Source organism: Mesoplodon bidens (genome assembly GCF_964165515.1).
Source record: "Mesoplodon bidens genome assembly, chromosome: 7".
NCBI classification, from domain to species: domain Eukaryota; kingdom Metazoa; phylum Chordata; class Mammalia; order Artiodactyla; family Ziphiidae; genus Mesoplodon; species Mesoplodon bidens.
In genome coordinates this window covers 109,101,971-109,124,678 of record NC_138164.1, presented here as the reverse complement: position 1 = coordinate 109,124,678, position 22,708 = coordinate 109,101,971, and the positions used below count along the sequence as shown (strand labels likewise).

The following is a 22,708-nucleotide window of genomic DNA, read 5'->3' as shown; positions in this document are numbered from 1 at the left end:
TAAAGTGACAAGCCCAGGGTCCAGGACATCACATGGGCTCAATTCATGGTGTCTATTACTTTTATTATTAATTTAATGAACACTCGATGAACACAGCTCTGCCCCTGGCCTGTCATGGGGGTCAGGCAGACCTCTTGATTCATTCCACAAGCATTTTCTGAGCAGCCATCTTATTAGCCAGTCTCCTAGAATGGGGCCTTCCTAGTGTTTCCCACAATTCTCTCAGACCCCTTCCAGGTAATGAGCCGTCTGGCCTACTAACCCAACCCCAGGCTAAGGGGCATAAAACAATCTCACCAATAGGAGCAGTGACTTGCCTGAGGCCACACAGAGCTGGGACTGGAATCCAGATCCCTGACCCTCAGGCCAGGGTGGTTGCCCTTGTTTCCGGCCAACTTTTGGCTTTAGATTGCAGTAGAGTCCCTCTCCCTAGTAAGGCTAAAATGGAATTATAATTACCTGTGGGTATCTCCTAAGTCATCATGACGTAAGGGAGCTTGTGTGGCTAAACCTGTAGAGCAGGAGTGGGCAAACTTCTCCTGTAAAGGGCCAGAAAATAAATATTTTAGGCTTTGCAGGCCTCTGTCTCAAGTACTCAACTCTGCTATAGCAAGAAAGCAGCCCTATAGAGTACTTAATCAAATGAGCATGGCTGTCTTCTACTAAAACTTTATTTGTGGACACACTGTGAATTTCATATGATTTTCACGTCATGAAATCATATTCTTTTGATTTTTTCCCAACTATTCGAATATGTAAAAACCATTCTTAGGGGGCTTCCCTGGTGGTCCAGTGGATAAGACTCCGCACTCCCAATGCAGGAGGCCCGGGTTCGATCCCTGGTTGGGGAACTAGATCCTGCATGCATGCCACAACTAAGAGTTCACATGCCACACCTAAAGAGTCCACGTGCTGCAACTAAGAAGTCCGCATGCCGCAATGAAGATCCCATGTGCCGCTACCAAGACCCGGGGCAGCCAAAATAAATAAATAAATAAATATTTTTAAAAAACAAACACATTCTTAGCTCAAGGGCTGTGCAAAACAATAAACCTCTGCTCAAGGGGGTTAGAATCCATTCTTTATTGAATTCTAGGATTAGAGATATTAAAAACCATTATTATTATTATTACAGGGAGGGGCTGGAGCCCTGACCAAGTACAGAGAGAAGGGAAGATCAGTTAATCTCCGGTCAAGCATTCCAGGTGAGACCCCCTTCACAGTGGACTCACAGCAACCTTTACAAATCTCTTTCCTTATCTGTAAAATGGTGACAATAATCTCCACCTTAGAGGTTGCTGTGAGGGTTGAATGAGATAGCGGAAGGTTAAGCGTTTTGTAAAATGCAAATGTTTTCACTTTATCGTTTTTAGAGATGCGTACTGGGCTCACACTAACTATGCCTCTGGAAAGCTTTTTACGAAGTTTAGTGGGACACTGTCCCTTTAAATCCTCGCCAACTACCTCAAGTACTAGTCGGACGAGTCAGCACATGCGCATTCCTTTGAGGGGCTGGCACCTCAAGCAACAGCCTTCCCGTAGCCCGTAGGAGAGAGGTTAAAGGTCTTCCCACACATAATTTATACGCAAGCGTAAATTAATATTGGGAGCCCTATATCTTACCGAGAGCCCAGTCCCTTTTTCGCGCCTGAAGGCTCCGCCCCCGCGGCCAATCAGTAGGCCTTGCCCTTTGCAGTGACCAATGGCAGTGAGCGTGGGGGGCGTGGTGAGGCGTCCGGGGGTGCGGCCTGGCGCTAAGAGAAGCGGCGGGGTGAGCCGGGGGCTCTAGTGAACAGCGCAACCGGACGGGGCACGCCGGCGGGCGGCGAGTGGAGGCGGCCCGGGCCCGGCGGTCTCCGAGATGTCACGATGGCTATGGCCGTGGTCGAACTGTGTGAAAGAGCGGGTCTGCCGCTACTTGCTGCACCACTACTTGGGTCACTTCTTCCAGGAGCACCTCAGCCTGGACCAGCTCAGCCTCGATCTGTACAAGGGCAGCGTTGTCCTGCGGGATATACACCTGGAGATCTGGGTGAGGATCCAGGCCCGAGCCCTGGAAGGGTCGGACTGGGGGGCGCAGCATCCTGAGGCTCCCTGCGAAAGGGTTGGACTAGGGGACCAGGCACTGGAGTGGAGAGGCCTTGGGCGTCCGGCCCTTTCCAGGGGTCAGCTGATCGCCTCCAGAGCCAGAAGCTGGACAGAAGGGGCCCCTGCCTCTACTTCACAGGAGGAGAAACTGAAGCTGGGGAGCAGGATGTCACTTGTCTGGAGAATGCCAGAATTAGTGTATCAAATTGGGGGCCTGAGTTGAGCGTGGTGCCAAGGGGCTAAGGAGAGGGTGAGGAGGAACCTCGGAAACTAGGGAGCTCTGGTGGGACCAGGCCAGGGAAATGACAGAGTTGGGGCATACCCCTGGGGGAAAGGTGCCCTGACCTCCTGACCCCACGACCCTGGCTTGGGGGGTGGCGTTCACCTCCGGATATGGATGTCAACAATCGCGTCAGCACCCCTGTTGATCAACACGTTGTGTGACTGCCACCGCTGCCTACTTCCTGCTTTTAGGAGAGTGGGATGGACTGAATGGGTGTTTGGGGAGGAGCTTGGGCATCAGCATCCCCACCTAGAGGAAAGCCCTTGAGGAAAGGTGGAGAAATCTGGCCTTAGGCAGAGAGGAGAGAGATGCTGGGGAAGCAGAGAGGAATAAGCTCTGGGTCAGAGGCCTGCGGCTGGGGGCAGTGAGGAGCTGTGTCTCACGGTTCAGCTGACCTGGGAAGTTGCAAGGGAGCCACCAGTTAGAGGCGCCAGACCAGGGCTGGCACTGGGTCAACCCTCCAGTCCAGAGCAACAGGGGTGGGTATGGGGACAGGGGCTTCACAGGTTTCTGGGGGAGCAGACAGGGTGCCTGGCCTCAATACAGTCTGGGCAGGGAAAGCTGGGCTTTAGGGTAGACCAGGTCTTCCTGAGCAAACCGTGGGGTAGGCGGAGACCCCTGAGCCCAGACTTGGTGGCACCTCTTGCCTGTGAATCCCAGTGCCGAAGACCTTTTCTGACCTCTGACTTCAGCCTCTTAGGCTGGCCCAGACCCCTAGGCTGCCTTTCTATACTTCCACCCGCCCTGCCCTCTGGTTGGGGATTTGAATTGGCTCCTAGCTAGGCTGCTTTCCTGCCTGGCCTCCAGGGAGGAGTTGGGCCCTGGTGGAATGCAAGTGCTTTCCCAATATACCCGCCCTTCTCCAGGCTGCCACGCCTGCAGCCCCTCCCTTGCAGACCCCCAAAGAAGCCAAGTGCCTGGGTCTCACTCTCAGTTCCCATAGTACACTGGGTGACTAGGCTAGTCCCTTCTCTTTAGGCCTCAAGTTTCCCCATCTGTGGATCTGTAGGTGAGGAATTTGCACGTGATGTCTGTGGGCCTTCTAGCTCTGCCGTGTATTTCATTCATGGATCCAACAAGTGTTTACTGAGGCCCTCTCTGGGTGGCGCCCCACAGAGCACCTGGAGTCACACAGAGAAGGCAGGTGGGCTCCTGCCCTCAGGGAGCTCCCAGACTGGTGGGGGGGCTGCTCCCCTATTTGTAACCAGGGGCTCTAGCCTTGTGCCTCAGAGAGAGTACAGCTACCCCAAGTGTTTGGAGTTGGGGGGCCCCCTCCAGCTCAGGTCAGCCCCCTGCCTGCCTCTCCTGGACACTCCCCTTAAATTCCACGCTCGCCCAGATAAATGTGGGCTGCTGCTGCTCTCTCTGCCAGGCCTTTGCATGTGCTATGCCCATGCCTGAAACCCTACCTTCCATCCCCTCTGCCTGGCTCCCTCCTCTTTGTCCTTCAGCTCTCCCCTCCTCTGGTTTGAAAGACTGGGCACATTGGACTGTACGGTAATAGGGCGGGCCAAGAGTAGGGATCAGTTGAGCAAAGGTAGGATTTTGTAGGTAGCATGTGGACGGACAGGGGGAGCGAGGGTGCTCTCCAAGGTGGAACAGCCAGGCAAGGAGTGCAGCAGCCAGGGAGACGGCTGGGTTTGGGGCTTCCCTGAGCTGGCTTTGTCTCCTGCCTGCTCCCAGTCTGTGAATGAGGTGCTGGAGTCCATGGAGTCGCCACTGGAGCTGGTGGAAGGCTTCGTGGGCTCTATCGAGGTGGCCGTGCCCTGGGCCGCGCTGCTCACCGACCACTGCACCGTGCACGTGTCAGGCCTCCAGCTCACCTTACAGCCCCGCCAGGGCCCGGGTGAGGGCAGAGCAAAGCTGGGGCGGGGGTGGGGGTGGGGGAGCAGGCGGTGCAAGTGGGCCTGGGCTCCTGGGGGCTGACTGGGCCTGCCGGCCCTGAGACCCTCTTCCTACCTGCAGGGCCGGGGGCTGCGGACTCACAGAGCTGGGCCTCGTGCATGACCACGAGCATGCAGCTGGCCCAGGAGTGCCTGCGGGATGGGCTGCCCGAGCCCTCTGAGCCACCACAGCCCCTGGAAGGACTGGAGATGTTTGCCCAGACCATTGAGACTGGTGAGCAGGCCCCGCCCAGCCACTGTCGCCCCTCCGTGGCCCGCAGGGCAAGGGCCTCGGACAGTACCCTGCCGCCTGACAGGAAAACTCTCTCTGGCCCTTGCTGCTCTGCCTGACCTGAGACCCCTCCCCACCCCTCAGTACTGCGAAGGATCAAGGTGACCTTCTTGGATGCTGTCGTGAGGGTGGAACACTCGCCCGGTGGTGGGGAGCGTGGCGTGGCAGTGGAAGCCCACGTGCAAAGGTAGGGGCAGGCTGAGCTGGGGGGTCGGCGTGAGGAAGGGGGGGAGTGAGGGGCTGCTGAGTGGCCCTGGCCCCGCCTGCACCCCCAGCCTGGGCTCCTGGGAAGTGTCAGGGCAAGTCTGGGTGGGCCTGGGCTGTGGCCGGGACAGGGGGCAGCGAACTGTGTTGTGAGCCTGGAGTGGTATCCCGGGGCCAAGTGGTAGAGGCCCAGGGTGGCTGGGCCCCCGGGATCAGGTGACACGCTGAGGGTCTGGGGAGCAATGGCCGCGGAGGTCCAGGATGGCCTGGCTATGATGGGACGGCTCCGCAGGCCAGACTTCACTGACCCCAGGTTCCTAGAACAGAATGCTGTGTGGGGAGAGGGTGGCCTGGGCAGGAGCTGATCCTACACTCCCCAGACTAGAGTACTGCGATGAGGCCGTGCGAGACCCAAGCCAGGCTCCGCCTGTGGATGTGCACCAGCCCCCTGCCTTCCTCCACAAGCTGCTGCAGCTGGCAGGGGTCTGCCTGCACTTCGAGGAGCTCCGCCCACAGGTGGGCCGACTCTGGTCCTCACCGTCTCGTTCTCCTTCTAATCCCTGTCCTCTCTGGCCCTTGACCCATCTGCCCCTCTCCATCCCTTCTGACCATCTTTGGCTGCATCTTTTCAATCCCTCCCCTCCCATGTCTTCTTGTCTCCCAGGAAGGACCCCCAGAGCCTCCCTTGCAGATTGGCAGCTGCTCAGGGTGCCTGGAGCTGACAGTGAAGTTGAAGCAAAATGAGGCCTTCCCAGGCCCCAAGGTGGGTCTCCAGGCCCCTGGGGAAGAAGGAGTATGCCCCATCTCAGAATCCTCCTCAGCAATGCCGATCTTCCCTGGGACAGAGCGGGGTTGTTGAGTGGGGGAAATTACTGCCTTCTAGGCAGGTGGAGAAACTGAGGCCCAGAGTGTTCACGTTGGAGCCAGGGTCACACAGCTAGTTGGTGGCAGAGCTTAGCCTGGCAACCGGCGTCCTACCTCCTCAGGGTGAGGGCATGTGGGTGGCGGCAGTGGCTGGTGTGGGCTCCATGGTTGCTTCCTCCACCCCCAGCTGGAGGTGTGTGGGCAGCTGGGCTCCCTGCACCTGCTCCTGACCCCACGGCAGCTCCAGCAGCTTCAGGAACTGTTTGGCGCACTGAGCCTTGCAGGTGAGGCCTCTGGGTGGTCCAGGGAGTGGGATGGCTGGGAAGGCACCTGCCAGACTGGACTGCCACAAGGAAGTGTCCTCCCCCGTAGACCCCGAGGGCCTGGTCGACAAGCTGAACAAGAGCCGCCCACTAGGTGCTGAAGATCTGTGGCTGATTGAACAGGATCTGAATCAGCAGCTGCAGGCGGGGACTGTAGCTGAGCCCCTCAGCTCAGACCCCCTTTCGAACCCCCTTGTCAACTTGGAGAGCACTGGTGGGTGTGGAGCCAGAGCCAGCAATTTGCGGGGTGTCTACTGTGGGCGCAGGAGTCAGGGGGCTGAGCCCGGCTGTCTCTGACCCCCTTCCTCTGTCCCACAGACCTCTTCTTCTCCATGACAGGCCTCACAAGCAGTGTGGCCTCAGCCCTGTCTGAACTCTCCCTCTCCGATGTAGACCTGGGCACCTCTGTGCACAGCAACATGGCCTCCCGCCGGCTCTCTGCTCAGGGCCCCCCAACCGGTGAGTCCTCCAAGGGCAGGAAGAGCTGGAAGAAGGCTTGGTGCCGGTGTCATCTTTGCTACGTGTATGTGGGAGGCCTCCAGCGCTGCCTGGAGGTCCACCGTTGGTGACTTGGTTCCGTGGGCACGCTCAGGGGAGGTGGCGATGCGATGGACAGAACCTGGGTTTCGGAGTTAGAGACCTTGGGCCAAGCACCTAAACTCAGTTTCCCCTTCCATAAAAAAGGGATAAGATCTGACCCTGCCAGGCTGCACATTTGGGCTGATGTTTATTGAGAGATCGCGTGTGTCAGGTACTGAGTGAGTGCTTCGTCACCTCCGGTTCTTCCAGCTTCCTTGAGTGGGTTGAATGGAGCTTAGACTCAGTGTCTAGCGTAATAAGGCTTCACGTCACCCATGCCTGGCCGAGCCCCTGGCCAGAGTCACGATCCAGCTAGGCCAGGGCTTCTCCTGGCCCCTAGCCCAGTGTCTGACTGTCACTTTACCTGGGATGCCCATGAGCTCTGGGGAGCCTCTGGTGAAGCCTTTGTCCTCTCAGGCAAGACAGCCCCTGCACCCCCCTCGAACACCCTGCGCCCCGACTCGCTGCTGAAGATGACCTTGGGGGGTGTGACCCTGACCTTGCTTCAGACATCTGCCCCGTCTTCCGGACCACCTGACCTCACCACCCACTTTTTTGCGGAGTTCGATGCCACCAAGGACGGGTCCTTCGGCTCCCATGACTTCAACCATCTCCGACCGCGCTTCCAGAGGGCCTGCCCCTGTAGCCATGTCCGGTATGAGCCCAAGGCGGGCCTGAACTAGAGGGGACTCCCTGAGCCCCCGAAGCCCACCTTCTGATGCCCAGCTTCTTCCCCATAGGCTAACGGGTGCCGCTGTGCAGCTTTCCTGGGAGCTGAGGACAAGCAGGGGCCGGCGGATTACCAGCACAGAAGTGCACTTCGGGCAGCTGGAGGTGCTGGAGTGTCTGTGGCCCAGGGGCACTCCGGAGCCTGAGTACACAGAGGTGAGGGCTGAGAGCCAGTGTGTGCACGGCAGGGCCTAGAGGTGAGGGTGGGCTTGGGGGCTCGGCCTGACCCTGTCGTCTTCCATGTCCCGTCCCAGGTCCTGAGCTTCCCCAGCAGCCTGCGGTCCCAGGCCTCGGCTCAGCCTTGTGCTCACCTGCACCACACGCAGACCCTGCGCCGGCTGCCCAAGGTGACCCACCCTACTCCAGGCCCAGGGGCCCTTGGCTTCTTCCCATGGTGTATTGCCCCCCACCAGCCTCCCCTGGTGCCTCCCTGCCCCCACCCTCCACCCCCCCTTGCCTGTGCTCAAACCAGAGCACACCTCCCCATCCCGGAGCCCTTGAGTACTTCCGGGCCATATACATGCCATTCTCTTAGCCCCTCTCCTGGCTCATCTTGACAAACCCCTGCCAGCCTCCAGGGCTGGGGGTGGTAAGTATTGGGTGGTTTTTGTTAAACGAGCATGGTCGTCTGCCCCGAGCAGGCGGTGAAGGTCTCCCCATCCCCTCCCTCCTGGGTTCCTCACTCAAGCTCTTCTCCTCACAGCTTGGGAGGGCTCTGTGTCCTTTCTGTTTTTGCTCAAGGGGAGCCCTGCCCATCCTGCCCTCACCCACCCCACAGCCCTCGCTGACCTGAGCACCCTCACCCTCAGAGCCGGCCCCGGCGCCCAACTGCCTGCCATTGTCACTCAGAACTGGCCCTGGACCTGGCCGACTTCCAGGCAGATGTGGAGCTGGGGGCCCTGGACCGGCTCGCTGCCCTGCTGCACCAGGCCACCACACCCCCTCCCGAGCAGCCGGCTGGCCTACTGGTAAGATGCGCAGCCAGGGTGGAGAGCTGGGCGTGGGCCCTCTGGCTCTTGGCCACAGTTGGGTGGGGGCGGGGGGGCTAGCAGCAGCTCTGACTCCCCCCCTCCCACAGACAGAGCCCCCGCCAGCAGCTGAGCAGCATGCGGTGGTGCGGCTCTCGGCACCCCGGGCCACCCTGCAGCTGCGCTTCCCCATTGCTGACCTGCGGCCTGAACGGGACCCCTGGGCAGGCGGGGCCGTGCGGGCCGAGCAGCTGCGCCTGGAGCTGACTGAGCCCCAGTTCCGGTCAGAGCTGAGCAGTGGGCCTGGCCCCCCAGCCCCCACCCGCCTGGAACTCACCTGCTCCGACCTCCATGGTAAGAGCCCCCCCAGGAGACAACCCCTTGGGCAGAGGGCTCAGGCCTCTCGGAGAGGTGGGCTTGGGGCCACAGAAGGGGCTGGGTCACGACGGGGCAGACCCTGGTCCAGACCTTACCTGCTTCGGGAGGTACCAGCATCGCGTATCCCTGGGCTCCTCTGGGCAGCGGGCAGAGCGGCTGTTTATCCCTGGGCCGCTGCAGACTGTGGGCGTGAGGGAGGGCACAGGTCTGTACACAGTAAAACACAGTTGTCATGGGGGGGCTCCAGGCCCCCACTGACCCACCTGGCCTTGAGGAAGGAATGGGGAAAGGTGGCAGTGACAACACCCTGTCCCTCCCCATCCCGTCCAGTCACCTACGAAGACGGAGAGAAGCCACCTGTCCCCTGCCTGCGGGTCTCCAAAGCCCTGGATCCCAAGAGCCCTGGGCACAAGTACTTCCTGCCCCAGTAAGTTGGGGCTCTGGGAGGAGCAGACAGGAGAGGAGGGCTTTGCTACTGAGGGCAGTGGGAGGCCACTTGGGACTAGGGGCTGGGGGGCCCTGCAGGCCAGTGACAGGCCTGTGCCCTGGCAGGGTAGTGGTGACCCTGAACCCCCAGCTCAGCGCACAGTGGGAAGTGACCCCGGAGAAGGGAGAGGAGCTGGAGTTGTCGGCCGAGAATCTGTGCGAGCTTCGGGAGCCTGAGCCTTCACCCTTCTCCTCCAAGAGGACCATGTACGAGACGGAAGAGGTGAGGTCCAAGGCCTTTGGGTCTCACGGGAGCCACTTGGTGGCTCTGGGTCAGGGGGACAAGACCACATGGGGCACCAGAAAATGTGTATCAGCACCAGTGAGAATTTCATTTCTTCCATTGTCTCTGGTCAGTGGGGAGTCTCAGGGGGCCCAAGAGTGAGGGCAGCGCCTAGGGGACATGGGCCCTCGGTGGGGAAGACCATCCTCGTCCCATCAGTCATTTCTCAGCAGGGTACATTTGGGCCTCGGGATCCTCTTCTCTGAAGGTGATGAGGGTTGAGTGAGAGGGTTGAGTGAGAGGTAGTTAGGGGCCTGGCCTCTGGGCCAAACGACCTGGGTTCGAATCCAGCCTCTGCCACTCAGTGGCTGTGTCATCTGGGGAAGTTGTCTAACCTCTTGGAGAGTTACCTACAGATGAGTTTCCTCATCTGGAAAGTGGGTATAATGACCTGTCTCATGGGCCTGTCGTGAGGATAAAGGGGTTAACATAAACGGGGCCCCTGGAGCAGGGTTTGCATGCAGTCAGCGCCTCAGACAAGATGGCTGTCATACATCCCAGCAGAGAAGGGCTCATGTGAATTAATGAATGAATGAATGAACGATAGGAGTTCAGGAAGCAGACCTGGGTCTGATTCTAAGGCCGGCAGCAGGCCCTGACACCTCTCGCATCCGCTTCCCTGCTCCCACACCTAGATGGTGATTCCTGGAGACGCGGAGGAAATGAGGACCTTTCAGAGCCGGGCCCTGGCGCTGTCCCGCTGCAGCCTGGAAGTGGTCCTGCCCGGCGCCCACGTCTTCCTGCCCAGCAAGGAGGTCTACGAGAGCCTCTACAACAGGTGGCGACGTGGGCGGGGCAGGGGGTGGCAAGGGGCTGGGCCGGGCCTCCCTCACCGCCGTCGTGCAACTGCCCTCTCAGGATCAACAACGACCTGCTCATGTGGGAGCCCGCGGACCTGCTTCCCACCCCCGGCCCCGCCCCTGCCCCCGCCCCTCGGCCCACCGGCTTCCCAGATGCCTCGGGCTTCTGGCACGACAGCTTCAAGATGTGCAAGTCTGCCTTCAAGCTGGGTAGGAGGGGTGCCCTGGTGGGGCCCTGGGGCCGGGGCCGCCCTCCCAGGTCTCCTTCCCACTCGGCTCCTTGCTCTCCCCCCAGACTCGGACTCGGACGACGAGGACACCCACTTCTCAGTGGGGGCATCAGGCACCCCCCAGCGCCTTGCCCCTGAGTCCCAGAGCCCTCACTCCCAGAGTACCTTCTCTACACTGGTGACGGTGCTAAAGGGTCGGATCACGGCCCACTGTGAGACCAAGGTGAGCACAGCCCAGGGGAGGTGAGCCCCTGACTCCAGAGCCCCCACTGGCAGGAGAACAAGGCCGGTGTGAGCAGCTCCAAGTGGGGAATGTGGGAGACAGAGGCCCCACCGGGGGCCGAGTGCGGCCTGTCTAGCCAATAGCACCCACCCACCACCCACTGACCCACCCATGCCCCCCCCGCACCCATCCCATCACGCCCCGTCAGCCACTTACTAGCACCTGCTATACGTACGGTACCATGCCGGGGGCTGAATGGACACCATCTGATGCTTGGAGGTAGACAGGGCAGGGATGACCCTTCCCCTCTGGCAAAAGAGAAGGTGCTGCTCTGGACCTCCAGCGCTCTGAGTAGAAGCTGGAGCCGACGCTAGTCAGGCCCGGGCTCCAAGAGGCGCCCTCACCTCTGGGGGCGTGGAGGCTGCTGAGTGTAGCTGGTGAGGCTGAGCCACATGCTGCCTGCAGGACGAGTGCGGGAAGCGGCTGGAGGCCACGCACGGGGAGCTGGTGCTGGACATGGAACAAGGCACCATCTTCAGCGTCTGCCAGTACCGAGGCCAGCCGGGACTTGGCTACTTCTGCCTGGAAGCTGAAAAGGCGACACTGTACCACCGAGGTGTGAGGGCTGGGGGCCAGTCGCCGTGGGGTCTCTAGGGTACATGGGGAGGGGCGGTCTTTCAGGAGGGATGTGTGCCCTGGGTGGAGTGGGTGATCAGCCAGCTTGGCAGGTGGCTCACCAGATGCCTCCTCAGCGGCTGTGGATGACTACCTGCTGCCCAGTCGCCTGGAGCTGCCCACCTTTGCTCCTCCGGCCCAGCTGGCCCGAACCATCTACCCGTCGGAGGAAGGGATGACTGAGCAAGGAGGCGTGGGCCGCAAAGGCCAGGGCCGGGGCCCCCACATGCTGTCCACTGCAGTGCGCATCCACCTGGACCCTCACAGGAACGTCAAGGTACAGCTGCGCCTGCTTCTGGCCCACCTGTTTGGCCAGGGCCACTGCCTCCCTGGTGCCTGGAGGACTGGGCTGCCACCATGCTGACTGTGCCCTGCCCCCAGGAGTTCCTGGTGACACTGCGGCTGCACAGAGCCACCCTGCGCCACTACATGGCCCTGCCAGAACAGAGCTGGCACTCCCAGGTGAGGGAGGGTAGTGTGGGGGGCATGGGCTGGGCCAGAGCTGACCTTGGACTGGAGCCGACTTCTGGGTGGAGCCCCTGGGCAAGGGTGTGACAGACATTTGATGGGCAACTGGGGAGCTGTGCTGGGGTTGGGGGGGTCGAAGAAAGAGACCCCCTCCTCCCCGTCTCTTTCACTCTGGCCCCCAAAGCTGTTGGAGTTCTTAGATGTCCTGGATGACCCAGTGCTGGGCTACCTGCCTCCAACGGTCATTACCATCCTACATGTACACCTGTTCTCCTGTGCCGTGGACTACAGGTACCCAGGCTCAGGGGGCTGGGGGCTGGGGGCTGGGGCCCCTGTGTGAGGAGCCTGCCCCAACCCAAATGTGACCCACCCCTCCAGGCCCCTCTACCTCCCTGTACGTGTCCTTGTCACTGCTGAGACCTTCACCCTCTCCAGCAACATCGTCATGGACACCTCTACCTTCCTGCTCAGGTATGCAGCTCCCCCACCCGAGCTCCCCGTCCATCCCACCCCAAGTTGGCTGCAGCTGCCACTCCCCCAGGGTCCTGTGTACCTGCTGTATATCCTCAGGTCAGTCTGAGCCTTTCTGGACATTTAGGTGATCCCTCCCTGGGGAACAAGATTGGGTTTCACCTTCCCAGAGTCAGTCAGACCTTCCAATCAGAGCCTTAAAGGTGTTGGAGCTCTCGACCTGATCGTCTCACTTCTGGCGGTTGTCCTCAGGATAGAAGGATAAGAAAGGTAGAATATAATGCCTCTGTAGTATAATTTAAAGTAGTCAAAACTTGTAAACAACTTAAATGCCCCCAAATTACGACCTCAGTCAGTGAACGTGGCCCACTCAACCATTAAAATCAAATTTAAGAATAACACTGAAAAATATGGGAAAATGCCATAGTACAATATTTATATAGAGATATAAAACTATATATATATATAGTTGTTTTTTTTTTAAGATTTTTGGGGGTGTGTTTGTATGCATCTCTGTGTGGCTTCATAGAAAAGACAGGATGGAGATGTATAGTTGTCCCTTGGTATCCCACAGGGGATTGGTTCCAGGACCCCTCGTGGATACCAAAATCCAGGGGGGCTCAAGTCACATATAAAAGGGTGCAATATTTGCATATAACCCATGCACATCCTCCCATATACTTTTTTTTAAATTTATTTATTTAATTTATTGATTTTTGGCTGCGTTGGGTCTTCGTTGCTGTATGCGGGCTTTCTCTAGTTGTGGTGAGCAGGGGCTACTCTTTGTGGTGCACTTCTCATTGCAGTGGCTTTTCTTGTTGCGGAGCACGGTCTCTAGGTGCACGGGCTTCATTAGTTGTGGCACGTGGGCTCAGTAGTTGTGGCTCACGGGCTTAGTTGCTCGGCAGCATGTGGGATCTTCCTGGACCAGGGCTTGAACCCGTGTTCACTGCATTGGCAGGTGGATTCTTAACCACTGCGCCAGCAGGGAAGTCCCTCCCATATACTTTAAATCGTCTCTAGATTGCTTAATAATACCCAACACAATGTATATGCTATGTAAGTGGTTGCCAGCACATGACAAATTCAAGTTTTGCTTTTGGGAACTTTCTGGATTTAAAAACAAATATTTTGATCCGCGGTTGGTTGAATCCTCAGAAGCAGAACCTGCAGATATGGAGGGCTGACCATATAAGGTCCTTTTCTCAGAATTCGGGATTAGCTGTATTTTTTAAATATTTGAAAGGAGCTTATGTTAGGTTGCCATTAAAATAAGGACTTATTTTAAAAGAACAATGCAGGCTGTAGGGGGAAAACAGAACATTTCCCTCCTAGGGCTGCTATGAGGCCCAGGTGAGGTGGAGGAGCTGGAAGTTTCTGGAGAAAGAGAAACGCTGCCCGGTTACCTCGAGTGCCTGTTGTCTGGGCCTGTGGTACAAGACTCCAGGCCCAGTCTCCCCACTGTACAGACAAGAACCCCGAGGCCAGCACTAGTCTTCTCTTGTGGGCTTGGGACCCCCTGTTGGTGCCCCCGCTGCCCGTCTCCATGAGCGAGCCCCACCCCTGCCAGCTCCTTTGGAGCTGCCGCCTGCAGCCGTTCCGGCCCTTCTCAGCCCCGTTCCCCCCCAGGTTCATCCTCGACGACTCTGCCTTGTACCTGTCCGACAAGTGTGACATGGAGACCCTGGATCTGCGGCGAGGTGGGCAGGGCCTGGACTGGGCTCCCTCCCCTCTGAGGGGCTGTGGCCCCCGGCCATACCCAGAGCAGCCCGCTGTCCTCACCCAGCTGCTGGCCAGGTTCTCAGCGCCCACGCACGTGTGCACGCACACAAGGGCTGCACCCAGACAAACCCTAGATTCTCCCAGCGGGGCCAGGGGCTGGGTAGGAGGAGGCAACGGGAGCCTCTCCTGCCCTTCTGCCTCAGATTATGTCTGTGTCTTGGATGTTGACCTTCTGGAGCTCGTGATCAAAACCTGGAAGGGGAGCACTGAGGACAAACTGGTGAGTGTAGCCGTCGCCCAGGGTCCCCCAGAGCCAGAGCAGGGACCGGGGCAAGGGAGCCTTCAGGGGATCGCTTTTCCCCACGCACCGTCTCTTTGTTTCTGCTCCCTGAGCCTGGGCTCAGGTCCCAGTCACTGACAGCCCTTCCCTGTGGTTATTGGCCCTCCTGGGAAGGGCCAGACCTTTGGTGGACATCCCTCCATATGAACCCTGCCAGCAGAGGGCAGCTGTAGCCACGCAAAAGCAGGGCCTCAGGAGTCAGCCTTTCTGGGTCCCCAGTTTCCTTATGTGTAAAAGGGAGACCCCAGGCCCCGCCTCACTGGAGACTGGGCGCTCAAAGTCCTTCACACGGGAGTGTACTCTTGCTTCCTCAGGCGGCCCTGGGCAAAGCCCCTTTTACTCTCTAGGCTCGGTTTGCCCATGTGTTCAAAGGGTAGCTGGCTGACCGCCCCAGGCTGACCACCCCAGGGGAGACCTGGCCCAGCCCTGTCTAAGTCCGGTGGGGCTAGAACCCGGGCTCATACCCGCCCTCAACCCCGCAGAGCCAGCCGCTCTTCGAGCTGCGCTGCTCCAACAATGTGATGCACGTGCATAGCTGTGCTGACTCCTGCGCCCTGCTGGTCAACCTGCTCCAGTACATGATGAGTGAGGGTGACCTGCACCCCCCTCCCCGGCCCCCCAGCCCTACAGAGATTGCCGGCCAGAAGTTGCAGGTGAGGCCTGGCCATACAGGCCACCAGAGCTCTGCCCAGACCCCTCCCTGCCATGGCCCCCAGGGACCTGGTGATGGGGGAGCCCTGGGGCCCCCCCTCCCTCCTGACACGCATTCACCAGTCCTCCCCTGCCTGGCCCAGCTCTCGGAGAGCCCTGCCTCCCTGCCCTCATGCCCCCCAGTGGAGACAGCCCTCATCAACCAGCGGGACCTGACCGACGCCCTCCTGGACACCGAGCGTAGCCTGCGGGAGCTGGCCCAGGCTTCAGGTGGGCTCCGGATGCTTTGGGGCCAGCAGACACAATCAGACACCCACATCGGGCATCCCCCTAAACCGGCCTCTTTCTCCTCCCACAGGGAGCCCCTTCTTTCAGGCCTCTCCAGTGTCGGTCTACCTATTCCCAGGCGAACGGAGTGGGGCCCAGCCCCCCTCGCCCCTGGTTGGGGCCCCCACTGGCAGCTTGGGGTCCCACTCAGAGGCCAAAGAAGAGGAGAAGGAAGAGGAGGGGGATGGAGACACTCTGGACAGTGATGAGTTTTGCATCCTTGACGCTCCTGGCCTGGGCATATTGGTGTGTGGTGGGCAGGCTGGGCAGGGGCCTGGAAGAGGGTGGCTCAGTTCTAGGCCCTTCTAGAGCTCCCACTGTGAGAGAGGCAGGAGGTGGTCAGTATCAGTGGGGAAGTGGGGTTGGGTCCCTGGGGAGGCAGCCCTCACTCTGGGCTTTGAAGGAGTTGACGGATTTCCAGAGGACGTGCCAAGGCATGGAGTCCTGGGCAGAGGGACTGGGACGTTCAAGAGTAGGGAGGGGGCTTCCCGGGTGGCGCAGTGACTGAGAGTCCGCCTGCCGATGCAGGGGACACGGGTTCGTGCCCCGGTCCGGGAGGATCCCACATGCCGCGGAGCGGCTGGGCCCGTGAGCCATGGCCGCTGAGCCTGCGCGTCCGGAGCCTGTGCTCCACAACGGGAGAGGCCACAGCAGTGAGAGGCCCGCGTGCCGCAAAAAAAAAAAAAAAAAAAAAAGAGTAGGGAGGGACAGGAGCAGGGCAGGTAGCGGGAGAGAGGAGAATCACCTGGCTGCAACGGTGCTGGCCTCCTGGCCCCCAAGTGCCAATGGGAATGACATCCAAACTCACTGTCACATGCAAGCAAGACCTGACAGGGCCGGCAGGAGCAAGGGGCACTCAGGCTTCTCAGGATAATTGCCCGTGAGAATCATCTTTTGTGAAAAAGGGGAGAGAGATGCGAGGATGAGGGAAAAACAGGTGGCCTGGACTGGGGAAAGCTTCTGTGCCCTATGTGTTCACTTGGCCTCCTCCTGCAGCCCCAAGATGGGGAGCCTGTGGTGACACAGCTGCATCCAGACCCCATCATAGTGCAGGACGGGCACTTCTCACAGCCACTGGGCAGCACGGACCTGCTGCGGGCCCCTGCCCACTTCCCAGTGCCCAGCAGTCGTGTGGTGCTGCGTGAGGTCTCCCTTGTCTGGCACCTCTACGGGGGCCGAGACTTTGGCCCGCATCCCGGACACAGGTGAGAAGGAGAGGGCGCAGGTGGCAGCTGTGGCAGTAGGGCCCCCAGGAGGTGAGGCCAGGGCTGGGGTCCAGTTCTGACCCTAAGCAGCTGGTAACCTTGAACCAGATCCTCACCTTCTGGCCTTGTTAACTCTTCCTCTTCCCTTGCCCCGCCTACCTCCCAGGAGAGGGTCTCTTGCCCCAGGCTGAAAGTCCTGCTCTGATGGGAGGGAACAAGGACAGGGGCTTCCCCTGAGTCAGCGTGTCCCTTGTTCCTCTTCCCAGGGCCAGAGCAGGCCTCACAGGCCCCAGGAGCTCGCCTTCTCGCTGCTCCGGCCCCAACCGGCCCCAGAACTCCTGGCGTGCGCAGGGGGGCAGTGGCAGGCAGCACCACGTCCTCATGGAGATCCAGCTCAGCAAGGTGAGGCCAGCCAGGCTGGGGCACCAGCACAGGCCCTCGTGTCCCTGCTGCTCAGCTGGCACTCACTCCACGGGAACTCCTGTGGCCCCTGGTCCTGTACTAGGTCAGCTGCTGCCATGCTGTTCCAGATGCTGGATGTAGCGATGAGCAAAGCAGACAGAAACCCTGCCTTCCTGTCCCTTGTATCATAGTGGAGGGAGCCCAGTAAGACTATATATACAGACGCTCAAATGTGATAAACGCTCAGGGAACGTAAACAGAGGGGGCACAGGGCGTGCTGGGGAGGGCGGAAAGCCCTCGTGAAAATGTGCCATTTTGCACAAAGATGTGAGGCCACAGTGAGCCAGGGAGAGGTTTTCAGGCAGAGGGCACAGCGTGAAGGCCGCAAGCTGGGAGCATCCCTCGCGTGTTCCGGGAGCAGCAAGGCCAGCGAGACTGCAGCTGGGCGGGGAGGGCAGTAGGAGACGAGGCCAGAGATCCAACCCAGACCAGGCCGCGTAAGGCCCTGTAGACCACGGATGGCTTTGGTTTTTACTAGAGGGACGGTGGAAAGAACCACGGGCTGGGCTGCTGGGCTGAATGTGCATGAGGGAGAGAGCAGGCCGGGCTGACCTGAGAAATTGTGCAGGTCAAGTGCCGCTTACTAAGGGTGAGCCCGCACAGACCCACTCCCTGAGCTGGTAAGGGCCCTTGTGCTGAGAGGATTCGGGGGCATGTGCTTCAGAGTGGTGGCCGGGGCTCCTCGGACACCCGACGGGCCAGGGAGCCAGTGCCAGCGCCGGGTGAGGGGGAGACAAGGCTGGAGCGAGAACCCGCCGGTGAGGGAGGCTTTGACCTGTCAGGGGCAAGAGAGGTACTCCAGGTCAAGGGCAAGGGCTGAGGGCGGGCTTTGGAGGGAGAAGCACAGCCTCGCCAGGCCACAGTGAGGAGTTTGCAGGGCACCAGGTGGGTGGGCAAACACTTTACAAAGATCCCTCTGGGTGGGTGGAGAGGGGCTGGAGGGGACGAGCAGGGGGGCCGGGCAGGGGATGGGTGACGGCAGCTCCGAGACCAGGTGCAGCTGTGGCGGTGACAGAAGTGCCGAGGGACTGGAGAGATGTTCTCAGGAAGCAAAACTGACAGCCGTGGTGATAGAGAGATTGCAGCGGGAGGACCGAACCAACGTTTGCACTTAGGGTGATAGGGGGACAGGTGCCACTTGGGTGACAGGAAGGCTGGGCGATTGGGGGCAGGTGGATTCTCGGGAGGCAGTCGGGTTTATCGTGGCCGTGGGGAGTCTGAAGTGCCTGTGGCACAGCTGTGTGGAGGCGTCCAGGTGGCAGCCGCTGTGGGACTGAGATTGGGCTGGGAGAGCCCCCTTCGCTGTGCAGCCCTGCCTGCCGCTCAGGCCTCCGTCCACCCCGCAGGTAAGCTTCCAGCACGAGGTGTACCCGGCAGAGCCAGGCCCCGTAGCCCCCGGCGAGGAGCTGGAGGAGCAGCTGCTGTCCCGCCAGGTGTTCATTGTACAGGAGCTCGAGGTCCGAGACCGGCTGGCCTCCTCCCAGATCAACAAATTCCTGTATTTACACACGAGTGAGCGGATGCCACGGCGCACCCACTCCAACATGGTACAGGCCGCCCGCACGGTCCACCCTGAGCAGGGCACACACGCATGCTTGCGCGCACACACGTGCATGTACACATACATACCCCAGTTGTTTGTGAGCCTGGGAGGGGGGCGGGGCCCAGGCAGGCTTAGCTGAGGGAACAGCATGTGCAGGAACAACGGGGGGAGCAGTGGGGGCCAGGGGCCTGAAGCCCAGTGCGTGCCCAGAGCTCACCCTCTGCCTTCAGCTCAAGATCAAAGCGCTGCACGTGGCCCCCGTGACCAACCTGGGTGGGCCCGAGTGCTGTCTCCGCGTCTCACTGCTGCCCCTGCGGCTCAACGTGGATCAGGTGAGTGGGCTGTGTGGGGGCAGTGCCTGAGGTGAGCCCACCGCCTCCAGGCCTCTGAATCTGACCTGCTCCTTCCCCCGGCAGGATGCTCTGCTCTTCCTCAGGGATTTCTTCACCAGCCTGGCAGCCAGCATCAACCCTGTGATGCCGGCGGAGACCTCCACTGAAGGTGAGCCGCTGGGCAGGGAGGGGAGGGTCTAGGCCTCCTGCCTCACAGCCATGCCTGGGCCCATCCCCGGCCTGTCCCCCGCCTCTCCTCCAGCTCACCCTGAGACCCCAGTCCAGCCCAGCGGCCCCCAGGAAGGGCAACCCGAGGGTGCGGAGACCACCAGCTCCCAGGAGGCCGCAGGCGGTAGACACGGCGCCTCCCCTGCTGAGCAGCAGCCCATCTACTTCAGGTAGGGCCTTGGGCTGGGGGCCCCGGGCCAGGCTGCAGGGGATCAGGCCAGTGACCACAGGACCCCTTTCCCCACTCCCCACCCAGGGAGTTCCGCTTCACGTCCGAGGTGCCCATTTGGCTGGATTACCACGGCAAGCACGTCACCATGGACCAGGTGGTAAGCGGGGCTGTCCGGTCCCCATTCTGCCCAGGTGTGGCCTGCTCTTTGGAGGCCAGGGGGCCAGGGCTGTGTCCAGGCACCATCGGCTACTGTCAGCCTCTAGTGGCTCCTGTGAGCTGGGCGGGTCCCTGGGTCCCATCAGTAAACTCCAACCCCTCCTCCCTCCCCAGGGCACTTTTGCAGGCCTCCTCATAGGCCTGGCCCAGCTCAACTGCTCCGAGCTGAAGCTAAAGCGGCTGTGTTGCCGGCATGGGTGAGCCTCCAGGCCTCTCTCAGGGCCCTTTCTCTGTTCCTGACTGTGGCCTTTGCCAAGACATCACCCCTCTGGGACCTCAGTTTGTGCTCTGTGAAATGGCCCCAGTCAATCCCTCCGTACGGGGCTGGGTGGAGCCGTGGGGAGTGTTGGGGTGCCTTGGGTCCTCCTGGCCCTGTGACCCCTCAGTGTGTGGCCCTGCCCCACCCCACCCTCCTCTTCTCTCCCCTTCCTAGGCTCCTGGGTGTGGACAAGGTGCTGGGCTATGCTCTCAACGAGTGGCTGCAGGACATCCGAAAGAACCAGTTGCCTGGCTTGCTGGGGGGCGTGGGCCCCATGCACTCTGTGGTCCAGCTCTGTGAGTATCTGACTTCGGGGGCTCTTGAAAACGCCATACTCTTGGGCAGCCTAGAAACCGCTATTGGGAATAGGTGGAAGAGTTCCCACAGCAGGGTAGGTGGGGGCAGCCTTGGGCATCTCTGACCACCCCGTCCCCCCAGTCCAAGGGTTCCGGGACCTGCTGTGGCTGCCCATCGAGCAGTACAGGAAGGATGGGCGCCTCATGCGGGGGCTGCAGCGGGGGGCTGCCTCCTTTGGCTCATCCACAGCTTCAGCCGCCTTAGAACTCAGCAACCGGCTGGTGCAGGCTATCCAGGTGAGTGGGCCCCCGGCGTCCAGGCCATGCAGGGCAGGGCGGGTCTGCTCCATGGCGCCCAATTCCATCCCCAAAGCTCTACTGAGGGTAGGCCATCTGGGAATGTAGTATCTTTTGAGGAACAGTCACGGAGAAAAGAGGCCGAGTGACTGGCTTGGGGCCCACCGTGGCTCCCATGTGGGAGAGTGAGTGCCCCCAGACTTTAGAGCCCACTGGGTCTCTGGTCATGGCTGTGTCCTGAAGGGGAGGGAAGGGGGCTGGCTCTGTTTACCGACAAAGAATCATTCAGGCCTCACGCTTTGCCAGGCCCAGATGGGAAGGCAGGGGGTTATCCTGTGAGCAGGTGAAGTTGAGTGCCCTGGGTTCTGGAGTAGAGGGGGCCGACAGGCAGGTGTTCGTGGTCAGTCCTAGGAGGTGAAGGCGTTTGTGGTCAGTCCTAGGAGGTGAAGGCGTTTGTGGCTAGTCCTCAGAAGTGAGGAGTGAGCTTGCAGATGCACTGGGGGGTGGGGGCAGGGTCTCTAGAGAGGAGGCTGGAGGGATAAGCAGGCATCTGAGGGCCACCCCAAGGGCACTAAGCTGGGGTGTAGGACAGCCAGGCGAGGAGGTTGGGGGGAAGGAGTGACACTGGGGGCGAGAGAACAGAGGAGCCAGCGGGCAGCGGGTCACACTCAGTGATGGCTTAGTGATCTGTAGGGATGGGTCAGGGGAACCCAGGCTTCCGCCAGGGCCGCCCCTGGAGCTGGCAAGGAGCAGGAGGCGGAAGGCCACGTGCTGAGCTCAGGCTGCATCTGCGGCACCCACAGGTGGGCAGGTCAACAGGAGAGGGGTGGGTGTGGGTCCAGAGGACATTAGGAGAGTCCCCTCAGGAGGCATGCAGTCCACCTGCAGCCCCCTGACCTGGGTGGTGGGAGCTTGGCAGGACCCCAGGAGCAGCACAGTAAAGCATGGATGCGGGGGAGGCAGGTTTTTGGGGGGTGGGCTTAGGCCCCCTCTCCTCATCTGGTGCCCGCCGTGCTCCCCCAGGCCACAGCCGAGACGGTGTATGACATCCTGTCCCCGGCAGCGCCCATCTCGCGCTCCCTGCAGGACAAGCGCTCTGTGCGAAGGCTGCGGAAGGGCCAGCAGCCGGCCGACCTTCGGGAGGGCGTGGCCAAGGCCTATGACACAGTTCGAGAGGTAACGAGGCCCAGCCCTGCTCCCATTCCTCCCCGTCCTTCCCCCCGCCCCTCCCCCAGAGACCCCAGCACTGACCTCCCACCTCCACAGGGCATCCTGGACACAGCTCAGACCATCTGCGAGGTGGCGTCTCGGGGCCATGAACAGAAGGGGCTGACAGGCGCTGTGGGGGGCGTGATCCGCCAGCTGCCCCCAACGGTGGTGAAGCCCCTCATCCTGGCCACAGAGGCCACGTCCAGCCTACTGGGGGGGATGCGCAACCAGATCCTCCCTGATGCACACAAGGACCACGCTCTCAAGTGGCGTTTGGACGAGGCCCGGGACTGAGCCCCAGGCACCCGGGACCCCAGGGCACGGCCTGCCCACCTAGCAGGGCCAAGAGCTGCGGCCCACAGCTGGATGGGCCAGGCCTTCACGGGAGGGACCGGGAAGGACCCTGATTGGCCCACCCACTGCCAATCGCTGTGAGAGTGGAGCCTCCCTGCCTGGGCCCTCGGCCCTGCCTCTGCACTTTTCCTCTGGAGAGAAAGGACGCTGCCCCCACCACCCCCGGGCCCACACTGCTGCCTTGTTCCAGGGTGGAGGCTCTCGGACCCTCCATCCTTGTTCCAGGGTGGAGGCTCTCAGATCAGCCAAGTGTCTTTCTGTGTCTCGGGGGGAGATGGGGGAATGGACACCTTGTGGTTCAATGTATTTTTAAGCTCCTTGAGTGTGTGGGTCAGTGTCTGCATGCAGTGGAATAAACTGCCCACCGCCAGCCCCCTCATCCTGTGTACCTGCACTGCCCCAGCCTCAGCCTTGACCTTGACTCGCCCCATCCCCATGTCTGCACCCAGCACCTCCCCGTCACCACCAGAGGTTGCCACAGCCTCTCCGCCCACTCAGCAGGTTAACGGTCCACCACCACCCTGCCCACCGCCTCTGGCCTAACCCAGTCACCTGCCCACCTCTGCGCTCCTTCCCTCGGCTCCCCTGCGGCTACGCCGGGGGCTCCTTGCCACTCTCCCGGGGGACCACCACCCTGGTCCCACTTCTGGCGTGGCCAGCACGGAGTGGAGAGGGGAGGAGGAATGGTCCTTGGAGCCCACCTCGCCCAGACCACGTTTCTTGGCCCTATGCCTGAAAGAGCTCAGGATCCTACCCTACGTGGGGCCAGGTGTGAGGTGCGCTGGGAGGACGCTGGACCAGAGTAAAGGGTAGGGCTGTGGAGTGCCCCAGGGAGGCTCAGACTCTGACCTTGTGACCTGAGGCCACG

At 60.7% G+C, this 22,708-nt stretch overlaps 1 protein-coding gene across 2 annotated transcripts; it reads left to right on the top strand.

Moving 5' to 3' along the window:
- Positions 1-1,630: 1,630 nt before the first annotated feature.
- Positions 1,631-22,219, top strand: ATG2A (autophagy related 2A). Of its 2 annotated transcripts, none has more exons than XM_081240577.1 (41): positions 1,631-2,032; positions 4,055-4,217; positions 4,337-4,489; positions 4,631-4,733; positions 5,131-5,266; positions 5,415-5,513; positions 5,802-5,898; positions 5,987-6,151; positions 6,256-6,396; positions 6,934-7,171; positions 7,257-7,401; positions 7,500-7,592; positions 8,055-8,213; positions 8,324-8,567; positions 8,922-9,018; positions 9,144-9,300; positions 9,996-10,138; positions 10,219-10,370; positions 10,456-10,613; positions 11,079-11,229; positions 11,342-11,565; positions 11,670-11,750; positions 11,941-12,047; positions 12,135-12,227; positions 13,857-13,927; positions 14,153-14,229; positions 14,772-14,942; positions 15,084-15,210; positions 15,299-15,513; positions 16,264-16,472; positions 16,739-16,874; positions 18,281-18,481; positions 18,708-18,809; positions 18,894-18,978; positions 19,072-19,207; positions 19,294-19,366; positions 19,540-19,622; positions 19,859-19,980; positions 20,123-20,277; positions 21,301-21,453; positions 21,544-22,219. In XM_081240577.1, exons 1-41 carry the CDS (start codon positions 1,862-1,864, stop codon positions 21,778-21,780), a joined length of 5,823 nt encoding a protein of 1,940 aa, XP_081096703.1. In that variant the 5' UTR covers positions 1,631-1,861; the 3' UTR covers positions 21,781-22,219. The 2 variants fall into 2 exon arrangements, with proteins under 2 accessions (XP_081096703.1, XP_081096704.1); XM_081240578.1 differs by having other exon boundaries at positions 1,632-2,032; positions 11,366-11,565.
- Positions 22,220-22,708: the final 489 nt, after the last annotated feature.

What these genes read in the sequence shown, in the direction of transcription:
- ATG2A (XM_081240577.1), top strand. Translation starts at nt 1,862, where the DNA reads ATGTCACGATGGCTATGGCCGTGGTCGAACTGTGTGAAAGAGCGGGTC. An exon ending in TGCCCCTGTAGCCATGTCCG is followed by an intron (nt 7,172 to 7,256) that starts GTATGAGCCCAA and finishes TCTTCCCCATAG; the next exon opens with GCTAACGGGTGCCGCTGTGC. An exon ending in TGCGGCTCAACGTGGATCAG is followed by an intron (nt 18,810 to 18,893) that starts GTGAGTGGGCTG and finishes TTCCCCCGGCAG; the next exon opens with GATGCTCTGCTCTTCCTCAG.